Consider the following 12,362-nt stretch of genomic DNA (forward strand, 5'->3'; position numbering starts at 1 on the left):
TGTCCGAAAATTGACGTCTGTGACGTATTTTCGGTTCTCGTAATTGTGTTTCGCGCGTTCGACTAGCGAAAGCATAGCCTTTAGGACTCGCATTTTAGATCCAAACTATAAATCGCCCTGAAGCGTCTCCGTACTAGCCAAAGCGAGTGTACTTTGAGGCCAAGCTAGCCGAGTGGGAAATGGCGGCACCCTTGACCGAAATTTGCCATTAGTAAGTGCTTATCCTGTACTTTGGCGCACAGTTTTCTGAAGACCTCTCGCATGCTCTAGCGCGCGTGTGAGAGTGTCCGTGTGTCCACAGACAACCTCTCGTCGTTTCTCCGCCGACGCCAGTCTTTCCTTTACCGGAGCAATGGAAACTCACACGGGTGATCACGGCCGTTCCCACCGCTTATCTCTTCATCGCTTCTCTAGCTGCACACCGCTCGCGTCGCCCGTGGCCGCTTCTTTATTCAATTCACACGAAAAATATCAACAGTGGTTGAAGAAGGGATGTCCCTCGAGCCAGCCTTTCAACAACGCGACTTGTCCTCATCGAGGCAACAAGTGCCACGGATGCTCAATGAAAGCACGCAGTTGGTCTGTACAGAAGTGTTACAGAAGTCGAAACGGTCAAAAAGGAGGGTGTTTGCTTGTGTTAGCAACGGAACGGTGGAAGGGTAGGAGGTGTAACTGACTCTTTCAAATAGTTGTAAAAAATACAAAATAAAAGTCTTCACGTGAAAGCAGGCCCTGTCAATCAATCCCAGGGGCCTACCTTTTCGCGAAAACAAGAAGAAACACACTGTTTTGACACTTCAAAAACGAGCAATAAAAAAAATTACAGAAAGTAGGACGTGTATTCGAACTCATTGCTGTCATTTCACACTTACTCTGACTTACTCAATCTGCAAAAAGTAGAGTTGCAGTTACTCAATCTGTCTAGACGTTAAACCGCTTAGTTTAATATAATCGAACGCTTTTTTTCACACTGCTGTGCACTGGAAGAACAGCACAGCTTTGTGCATAATTAACGTGTAGGATAACAGAGAAAAAATAGCTTGAATGAACTATTAATTTTGTGTTGACACATACGTAATAGTAGAAGCAAACACAGTAAATGGAGCGAGAATAACTCAGTTGCAGCCTTCCGGCACGGAAGGTGCGGAATATAAATTCAGCAGAACGCACATGGAGATTAATAAATACCCACACTAGATGCAGCCTCCTGAGAGTAAACATAACCTCTTGCTGACTCGATGACTTTTATTTTGAAGGATTATATTACCATCGGGGTGTTCATACTTGCCTTCATTTAAGCCACGTGCAGTTATTTCATTATCTGGAAAAAAAATGCCGATGGTAAGAAATGTTTAAATAGAAAATTACCCTACCAGAACACATTTTGCCTTAGAGGCACTTAAAATGTGCTCAGATCACGCAGGCAAAGAAAAAAAAGAGGGGGGAGGGGGGAGTTTGACACAGACGTACGCCTTTATCTTTGCATAAGCTCATCTTTTTTTCTTTCTTTCTTGACTTGCTCCACGCCGTCAATGTAATGATTCAGGACTAGCTGTGCTTTCTTGATGTTTGAAGGGTGAAAGTATTTGTGCAAGTTTGATCCAGATCGGAGAGTGTTCATGTCCTTCGACACAAAGCGCTTGTGGGAAACCGTCCCCATAAAGTTGGACACAGAAAATCATGTTTCAACATTGCTGTGAACACTTCGCCCACCTCCACCACACCTGTAAACCAGCTCTATGTTTTAAAATCGCTCTGGATGAGCACATACTACATTATATGCTAAATTACTACTACAGTATATGCTTATATTTCATTACATACTTAGTGCTGGACTTGAATGTATGTTTTGGAATGTGTTTTTGACTCATGCATTGAAGGTATTATGTTGGAATGTTTTAGGCTCATGCATTATTGCAGCATTTCATGTTACATGTTATCTGTACATATTGCCCAACTCCCTCAGGTATTTTGGTAAATAAGTAAACAAATAAATACAGAAATAAATGCAGAATACCAAATGTACCATGGATCGTACAGAGGTTAAAATGTGGTTCTTCATAAGACATTGATGAAGTACTGCTTCAAAGGGATGACGATGGACATTAAGTAGATCAAGTTTGTCCCTATGAGGGTAAAGTTCACTAATTTCGTCTTCTTCTTAATGCCAAAATTGCAGCCGTGATACATCAGGCTATAATATCGGTTGCATGTTCAATTCCTACTTGATATACGAGCTCTAAAGTTCTTTTTACATTAGTAGTATACTTTGAACTCATCGAATAAGCGATGTGAATTTAATTTGCAGAGGTGTTAGAATTGGGGAAATACTGCCAAGTTAATCAGGCAGTGTGTTTTGATGTTATTGTCTCTTGTTTAATTGGACTAATTCTGTTGGTCCCATCAGAGTTGAATTTACACATGTCCACTGTTTGCCGATTGTCGCACTAGGTATGCTGCCTCGGATATTTTAAATAGTGTGTAGGTTAGTCCTTTTCATGGGTCTTGATATGTAAGCATGATTCCAAATAATATGTGGCTGCCACTTGAAGAATGTAAGGACTGAACCATTGAAAAGAAAGTTGGACAAGTTTGAGCTGATATTTAATGTCTTTTGCAGCATGAGATAAGTTCCAAATGATTAGCCCATACTGTGAGTTTTGGGCCCCTTGTTTTTCATGCTTTGTTACCTATGTTATGAAGCGGGCCATAGTGGAGCAGACTGCCTTATATTGAACAGTAATTATAAATATATAAAACCAAGCATTTGCCTGGCAAACTAGGCATTTTTAGGGGTTATTCTAGAAAAAGCCCTACACAGGAGCTTGGCATTACTGGTTGGAGATGGCGATCACCTTGTTAGCACATGAACTTGTTCAGCACTTATAAGCACTAAACAAATGAATCCATTAACAAGGCATGTCATAGATGCAAGAAGACCTCATCCTTAATTTGAGTGCGATATCCTTTGTTGGGCTGTTTTTTCTTTAGCAGATATGTGCACACATACATGAACAAGTTGAACACGTGACTGGTTTGCTACCTGGCACGCATATGGGTGTGTCAGCTGTCTGTGTACTAATGTCGCTTGTTTCTTTCCACCAGCTCATGTGGCAGGTTCTGAGCCTTATCATTTTCTTGGGTTTTACATGCTATTTATTAATTGTCTGTTTTTCTTGCTACATGTACACACTTGCCCAGGGTGTTTGTGGTTTGTGCAATAAAAATTCAGTTGCTAGTGGGTGCTTTATATGTGTGCATATTTATAGATCCTGCTCTTTGTCCCCTGGAATTTTCAAAAATAATTAGTTGGGGTATCTGTAGCAAGGTGTTTCATAGTTCTGTGTTGATAGAAAAATTGATACCTCATGAAGAGTGCTATTTCTGCGCACAGCAATAGCCGTCGCTCTCGTGCTCGTTTCCCTTCTTCGACACACTGGGTCCACTGCTTTTCTCTCGGGGACATCAGTGGGTACTTTAACGTACATATTGGTCCTAACTGGGAAGTGCCATGCAAACTTCATTCGAGGAACGAAATGCATACAAAGAAAGATTATTGTTACCCAAAACTATGTGTTAGAAGGCATATAAAACAGTTAGGACCATGGAGAGTAAAGCCTGCACATTGTGACATGTTGTGGTTGCACTGCATTGCAAAAATAAAAAAATTGCCTGCTGTTTTGTAGGGTCCTTAAACGTGGACGGAAAAGAACTATTTGAGCCAGCAGCTCCGCTGCCAAGGATTGTCTCCGTAAGCACATCTACAAGCAGCACTGAAACTTTAGGAAGCACAGCCATCATGGATAGCGACAAAGGGTGAGCTCTTCAGAATCCACTGAAACAGAATTGAGGGTTCTTGTTCATGTAATGCTTTTAATTATTTTGACTAGCCATCTGTCTAGGCTAGTGTCATGTGTAAAAGAAGGGAGGACCAAAGGAAATCTTTATATACACTTCCAATCAAGCAAAATATCCGATCACCTCAATGGCTGTGGCATTCTGCTACAGGGCGTGAGATCATATGTTTGACTCTCAGTCACATACTGCAGTATCTCAGTGGCTGTAGTGTTGCGCTGCTGAGCTCGAGGTTGTGGGTCTGATCCCCGCCACAGTGACCGAATTTATGCGAAGGCAAAATGCAAAAGTGCTCGTGCATTGGTTAAGGTGGACCTTAACAAACCTGTGTTTAACATCCTTCTCTATAGTTCGTAAGCCTTGAGAATGCAGTGTAGATCCCACCGTTGAGATGCCGACAACGCGAGCAGCAGCAGCGGCTGTGTGGTTGTGCTGGGTTCTTTTTTTCTTTGTTCCTCATCCGAACAATTGTTCAAAGCACAGTCTGCACTACTTAGATAAACTTTTTGCGTTGCCACCATCGCTGTGATTTTAGTAGTGGCTTTTGTCAAAAATGAGCTGTCAGAAAGCAGCCATAGCACTCAGATAAGCACGAGTAAAGACATTTTTCTTTACAAGGTGCAGTTTACGAATGCATTGCACAGGTATACAGAAATTTTCATGTGCATATCAATGACAGAGTTAATGGGTGAGAATGCCTGTGTCTGCATGGGCTGGGGGCTACGCTTTCATGCCTTGACAGCAGCATAGTTAGTTCATTTTTCTTTTGCTTTAAGTAGTTGCTACTGGACTGGTGATGAGCGAACTGTGGCATATAATGCATCATGGATCCACTTGTATGACATAAATTACAGTTCCAGACGTCTAGCGTGTAGCAAAAATAGATGCCAGAAAGTGACATTTTGCTCAGTTCTTTTATTATTATCATCATCATCATCATCATAATCATCATCATCATTATTATTATTATTATTATTATTATTATTATTATTATTATTATTATTATTATTATTATTATTATTATTATTATTATTACTTTAATAATGCAAGTGAGTCATTGCTGCTTCTTGACTATGTACAAGGACAGTTTGTTCAAAACACCACGATGACCTTTCTTACGCAACTGCATGTGGTGCAGAGTCTTGCACCGAATAAGCATGGACAGTAAAGCCTAACCCATGCATATTGTCTGCTTGGAGTGATTTGTTAAAATAAAGAGTGCTGTAGTCTGCTTGGAGGCACCAAATGTGCATTGAATCATGGCATGCAACAAAAGTGCTGTTCCATTGCTGTTCACAGCCATTTTACTGAGCACTTAGAATAAGATAGTTACGTTTTAATTCATGAACAATCTCAATGTTATTGTTCCAAAAAGCAGTGCTGTGACAAGTTGTTTCTCTTATTTCTCCTTCCTTCACGAGGGCACTGTCTGTCCTGGTCTTTATGTGTCCTGGCCTGTGCGTTTTTCGGTTTACCTAGGTAATAATAGTGAACTGGCTGAACAGTTGAACTGGGAGCTTCAACAGAAATGGTGATTATAGGGCAGCTCTTAAACAAATGTTGCAACCGCAGAACACAACTGGCATCACCCAGTTATGAAGTGAAACTATCTCCGTCTAGGTGGCCAAATAGATATCAGTATACACCTATCATGTGTCCCCAGTCTCGCATCTATGTATAGTGCAACTCTTTTAGTCATAACATTCTGCTTGTGTAGTGCGCCGGCTGAAGAAGTAATTATTTTTAAGAATCGCTTACCTATTGAGCACGCATTTGCATCCTACATGCTTGAACTGTTTTGTACCGAACAAGTAATAATTTCGTGTTTCTTTTTCCATTTCTCTCTCTCTTTTCTGGTTTCAATTCAGGCTCGTTCCAAGAGTAGTAGTTTGAGTTCAGTTCCAGGTTGTGGTATAGTTTTCTCTTTGGATTTGGTTCAACACCATGACTGTAAGGGGCTTTAAAGCTGTCATATTGGATGAGTGAACCACCTAAGTATAGTTAATTTTTGGTCTAGCTTGATTTTGGTTTTCTCCATGTCCTTTCTCAGTTCCAATGACACTACCATAGCTGAAAGGCAACTGTCCTGTTAGTTAGATAGCTGCTGCAGTTATGTCCTCTTTATGAGTTGTTCCTATTGTTCATAGTGTCTCTTTAAGTCTTTACCAGCACAATGCAATGACCACTCTAGTAAGTTCTTGGGTTTCTCCTTTTTGGGTGTCCAGAATCTGCGAAGGCACTACAGAAGCTACACTGAAAAATCCCGGAACGAGTGTGGACTGCTGCTACGAGTGTGGTGTGTGTGGGCAGCGCTTTTCGACCAAGAAGTCTGTAACAAATCATCTGGTCGTGCACAAGGGTGACAAGCCGTACGCCTGTGACGTCTGTGGGCTGAAGTTTTTTCAGAAGTTCCCTCTCCTTAAGCACCAGCGCATCCACACGGGCGCGATGCCGTATGCATGCAAGGTGTGCCCGTCCAAATTCTGCAGAAAGGAGTCCTTGGATAGACACCAGCAACTACACGTGAGGGGAGTGGACTTGTGCCACTGCCTCGAGTGCGGCAAATCTTTCACGTGGACGAAGACGCTGCAGAGGCACATGAGGTGGCACAAGGTGGAGAAGCCATACCCGTGCCACCTTTGCCCGGCCAGATTCACAAAGAAACGTAATCTGGACAGTCACGTGCTAATACACATGGGTGAAAAGCCACACAAGTGTCCTGTATGCGACAAATGCTATGCCTGGCGTCAAAGCCTCGGATCGCACATGCGCCGGTTGCACAGTGGAGTTGAGACCACCACAGTGGCAAGTGCAGACAGCGGGGTGGACATGACGACGCCAGGTGGCTCTCCGACGACACTGCCTCCTGTAAGTGAAGCCCAGTGTGGTATTGGTAATTTTTTACTCTTCTCACTGCAGTACAAATTAGAGGGGAATTGTGACCTTGCATTTCAAAAAGGGGGAATTATTGTAGTTATGTTTGCATAGTATAACTGGAAGTTTTCAAAATGTGATACAATGGCTACAGCACGTGAGTTTCCTTTATCCTTTGCTTCAGGCCGATGCAGACGGGTGGCTAAATAAGGTGCGCAAAAAAATGTCATGACTTTTTTCGACAATAGTCACTAGTTTTGGTGAGTATCAGTGCCAGTCAAAGGAGTCAATTTTCATTGCCCTGTGACAGGACAATGAAAATTACTCTAGCTGAAACATTCGTATGACTGCTACCTATTTTGTTAAATAAGAAATGCAGTGCTGCATAATGAATTCTGATTGATTGAATTTCAGCCCAAACAAAATTTGTTATTCTCTGTTTGTGTGACCGTGAAACTGTGTTGAAAAAGTGGGAAAGTGTTAGTGTGATAAAGTGTCTGGTTTGTGTAGGTTACACTAGGTTTGTTTGTTTATTTATTTATTTATTTATTTATTTATTTATTTATTTATTTATTTTCTGAAGGGACTGCTGTACTCAAGATGTTATCGAATGCATGAAAGGAAAGCAGAATAAATGTGCTTTTCAGGCGTAGAACTTTCATTGAGTTATATATTGTAACACAAAATTTAAATTGCCAGAGACAAGATTATAAATTAATCAAACAAAGCTGAACAGAGCTTTAAGTGCAGTAGGAACAACAGAATGGAGGTGACAGCTATGAGATTGTTTTAGCAGCAGAATTTGATTGTTAATATCTCTGCTAATACAAACCACATTGAAGAACTATTCACTGGCAAATATTTGTGAAAAGATGGCCTTTAAAGCGAGACACATTGCATACCTTTCATAAAAGGTGTCATAGGGACCTTTTACTGTAACTTGGAGAGTGAGTGAGAGTGTCCTTTTGTGTCTTGTTTTGGGACAAATCAGATGACTGCCAGTCATGACGCAATTGACTTGTTAAGCCGCGATGACACTGGCCAGATTCTGATGATGCTGAAATAAAAAAAATGCTTATGCTTATGTGCATGAACACTTCGTGTTTGTTTTATAGATACCAGAGATGGTGAAAATAATACAGACTCTCTCAGTACAACGTCCACCCAGTTTTGGATTGTCGAAACCGAGAGTTGCATTGAGTATGCTTGCACGTTTAGCACCTTGCCAGACTATCTATATGTATGTTGGCAAATACTTCATTTTTATTCTTTGAAAAATATGAAGCTGGCACCCATTGATGTAAATAACCCTAGGTGTCTTAGTAGCATATTTCCTAGTTCTGTGTCAGTCAAAAGAATTTCTATCCTGTGAGATCTGCTGTTGTCACAGAAGAGAAATAGTCGTCATTCTCTGTTCATTTCTTTTCTTAGACACACTGTGCCTGCTGCTTTCCTCTTAGGAATATCAATAGGTGCTTTTTCACTTGCACATCTCTTTTGGCTGGAAATTACCATGCAAACTTTATTTGGGCAAATAAATACTTGCAGGAAAGAAAAATATTGCTATACAAGACTACTACACACTTGGTTGCCCATGTGTAGACTACTACACTAGTACAGACTACTATACTACACTTTTGAGCAGCCCAAACTGACAAAGACAACAGAAAAGGATGGGACAAACCTTGGTCTAACAACCGAAATTTTCATTTGGAAGCAACAGGCTAATACTCATTGAAAGAGAAAGGATGTGGGTCACATGTATGATACTCATCACACATTCATGAACAATTAACAAAAGCAATCTCATTGGTAAAGAAACGGTAATGACCAAGGTATCTGCAAAAGAAAGTACGCGGCTGCAATCACTGCAATGGCTGGCAAACTGTGAAGACGCAGCTCCTTTTAAGGAAGTAGCATGTTCACATAACTGAACATTGACACACCAGCCAGTCTGCCCAGTGAACAAGCTGGTACACACATCACAGTAAGCGTGTAAACTGCTCCAGAGGAACATTTAGTGTACTTGTTTAAATATTTTACAGAACAACTGTTGGCACTCTGTCTTTTCCAATCCTTGATCTTTTATTGATTGCAGCACATATACCACAAAGTTTCCTACCCTGAGAAAGAATGTCAGTGCCGTAATGCTTAAAAACTTTCTCTAACCTGTGAGAGTTAGAGTACACGAAAGGTATTACAGCAACTTTTCTGGGTACATTTGAATGCGCAGCAGGCTGACTGACTAGGGAAGCCTTATATTTCAATTTCTTGACCAAACACTCTATAGAGGCAATGACAAGAGGAGAATCAATCAATCTGTTTGCAAAAACTTTCTTCTATGGCAAGAAAATAAAATTTTTGAAGGGCTGGGTGCAAACATAATAAATAATGCAAGCCCTTCTTTTCTATCATACTGTGGCATACTTTGTGGTCACACTGTTTTACAAAAAAAAAAAAAGTGTGCATGCTGTTTTATAGGGCCATTTAGGCATGGAAAAAAAAGAACCATCTGAGCATGCAGCCCTGCAGCCAAGGATCATCGTGGTAACCCCACGGAAACGCAGAACTGAAACTTCAAACAAGACAGCTCCAGGGTGAGCACCGTTGAGTTTACTCAAACGTAATTGAAGGGAATCTCCATATATTCTTATTGCTTCCAGTAAGGGAAATTACCCACCGTGGCGCTCGCCGTGGCATTCCGCTGCTGAAGACAAGATCACAGGTTGATTCACAAGTTTACAGTCACATTCAGAAAGGGGCAGATTGCAATAACGTTCCTATTGTTAGGTTTAGGTGGTAGACATAAGGACGTGCCCCTAGTGCTATATTGCCTTCAAGTGTAAATTGTAAAGTACTGCCTGTAAATGCATCAAAATTACACAACCTCATTTGAAGCCACTTGACCTTTATTGACTACTCCCTGCAATAATAAATACAACGTGGTAGGATGATGGTTTGTGCATTTTTTGATGAGTCGTCATAACTAGAAAGTAACTGATTATTTTACGCAGGCAATAATGCTCCAGCTTTGCATAAAAATTCAATCACATGCTTGAAGCACAAGTACGATCTCAGAATTGACTGCATGCATTTTGAGCAAAGAAAGATGTGTTTTTTTTTTTCATCTATATTGCTGCGGTCATGCGGCATGTTGAACATCCCCAGAAACATGGTAGTGTTCATCTGTATCAGTACGGAGGATGTTGAAAGTGAAATGAAGGCACTTTGAGCATGCAGGTGGATCAATTCACCTGAAGCTCAATGTCTACTGCTTAGTCTTGGCCAGCACTTGACAGAACCAGCAAAAATGAATCGTGTCCACAAATGTGGACATGGCACCTGAAGGTCATATATGGCTCAGCATTTCGCACACTGTGGCTGCCATATGCCTGCTGAACAACCATGGTTTGCTTTGTGTGTGAGGAAACAATGGAGAACTACACACTACACACACAAACTGAGAAAACGCTTATTGCATTTGCAACTATTACTTTGAGCTAGCCACCTGGTTGTAATTATTATCACTGAGGAACTCATTCAAGAGAATGGATAGGTGAACAGGGATTTTCAACTTACCATCTGATCTGGAGTGCTAGTGGCCACGACATCTGGAACATAAAAGCATGGGCAACCAAATGCAGGAAAAGGGGCAAATGACAGTGGAGGAGAGAGAGGGTGATTAGTGTTGATGACGAAAACTGGCACTAGAACTTGGGCTTATTGTGTAATTTTACAAATGTTGTGTGAAGTTTTACGGAAAATAAATTCCGCTTGCTAAAAAGTTTTAAACGTGCTATTGGACGGGGCAGCACATGATTACAAAGTAATGCATGCAATAAGGAAATTTGGTTGTACCTACGCCTCCTTCTTGTGGTGGTGCAAGGCGCCATATGCCAGAGAATATTCGCTTTGAACAAGTTTATTGAGACAGATTCCTGAAGCATACTAAAATAACAACATCGAAGTCACTGAAAGAGAGTGTGATCTGAGAACAATGAGCTGCTCGTCAGTTCTGTGCTGTTCCAAGTTTGCTGGTGCTTGTAGGCTGCGTGTAGAGGTAGATCAGCATTAATGAAGTGCATGTGTATCCCACAAGATGCGTATGCTCAAGGCCAACATTATAAGCCTTCTCCCCCTTGCAGTCGTTGTGTCTGTGGTATATTTAGAAATTCTAAAGTACACAGGTTGGCAGCTATATCTCTCAATGCTGCTGAAAAATTCTCATGCTGCTTTGGAAACCAAGTAATACGAACCTGGCTCTGCAACTTGTTTTAGACTTTTGCAAAGGCCCCAGTAGAGCTGCCCCTGTCCTGCTTGGTTCTCTCTTGCTTGAGTCTTTCTTTGTGCTGGATCCTTAATGTATATTAGCTAGTGCATTTGTGTAACAATAATGCCATTCATAGCTTTTTCTGTCCTTATTTGGCAACTCATACAACATACTTCCAACATCTTGCCATACATTCTCTGCACATTGCCACATTCAGTCATGCTGTGGTGCAACAGTCACTTTGGAGCTGTCATTCTGGATCACTAAATCACTAATCTAGTCTTCTTCTAGTGGCGCCATCGTCTCTTTCGTCTTTCATCTACACTTGGGTGCACTTCTGCACTATGCTAGAGCTCCTCGCACCGCATGCCCTTGCGAATAAATCAGTGGGTTCTGTTTGCTGGCCTGACGGGTCACCTACCCATATCTTTAGCTCATGACATACCCTTTAGCCATAGGACCTCCTTTCAGGCCCTATACTTCTGATCTAGCTCTACCTTGCCTTTCTCCATCTGTTGGTTCAGTTGCAGTGACACTACCACAACTGAAAGGCTAGTGTCCAGTCTTCTACACAACTGCTGCATTTAGGCTCTTTTTATAGCTTCGTCCTGCTGTTGATTTTATAGTGTCTAAGTCTGTAATGTGGTGGTGCAGCAGTCATTCAAGCAAGTTCGTGGTTCTCTTTCTTTTTGAATGTGCAGAATATCTGATGGCACTGTCGGATCCCCGGCGAAGGAACCTGGCAGGAGTCACGAGTGTAGCGTGTGCGGGCGGGACTTTACGAGCAGGCAATCTCTGAAGCATCACCTGGTCTTGCACACCGGCGAGAAGAAGTACACCTGCCCCATTTGTGGGCTGAAGTTTGCGCTGAAGATCGGTGTCACCAGGCACCTGCGTGTCCACGCGAGTGAGATGCAGTATGCGTGCCCATTGTGCCCGTCCAAATTCTGCAGGAGGACATCGCTGGAGAGGCACAAGCAGCTGCACGCAACTGGAGTGAGCCTGTGCCACTGCCCCGAGTGCGGCAAGGCCTTCAAGCAGGCGAAGGCCCTGCAGCAGCACCTGAACTGGCACAAGGTTGTTAACCGGCAAAATGTTGAGACACCGTACAAGTGCCACCTGTGCCCGGCCACCTTCGTAGGGAACTGTGCTCTGGCCAGGCATGCCCTGGTGCACACAAGTGAAAGGCCGCATATCTGTCCCGTGTGCCAGAAACACTTTTCCTCAAAGAGTGACCTCACAGTGCACGTGCGCCAGATACACGGTGAAGTCGAGACCCCCATGGCAAATGCCGACAGCAAGGGGGAGATTGCGATGCCAAGTAGCCCTCCGACCACAATGCCTCCTGTAAGTGAAGTGCAAT

At 42.2% G+C, this 12,362-nt stretch overlaps 1 protein-coding gene across 1 annotated transcript in view; it reads left to right on the forward strand.

Annotated features, from left to right (window-relative positions):
• The first annotated feature begins 79 nt into the window (after positions 1-79).
• The window catches only part of LOC135901980 (uncharacterized), a 79,106-nt gene continuing 66,823 nt past the window's right edge, over positions 80-12,362 (forward strand). Inside the window, exons 1-5 of the mRNA XM_065431867.2 lie at positions 80-211; positions 3,687-3,816; positions 6,081-6,723; positions 9,211-9,326; positions 11,701-12,346. Of these exons, the coding sequence (XP_065287939.2) occupies positions 3,800-3,816; positions 6,081-6,723; positions 9,211-9,326; positions 11,701-12,346 (1,422 nt within the window). The 5' untranslated portion in view covers positions 80-211; positions 3,687-3,799. The remainder of the gene's footprint in view (positions 212-3,686; positions 3,817-6,080; positions 6,724-9,210; positions 9,327-11,700; positions 12,347-12,362) is intronic.

Source organism: Dermacentor albipictus, chromosome 9 (assembly GCF_038994185.2).
Source record: "Dermacentor albipictus isolate Rhodes 1998 colony chromosome 9, USDA_Dalb.pri_finalv2, whole genome shotgun sequence".
Taxonomy (NCBI): domain Eukaryota; kingdom Metazoa; phylum Arthropoda; class Arachnida; order Ixodida; family Ixodidae; genus Dermacentor; species Dermacentor albipictus.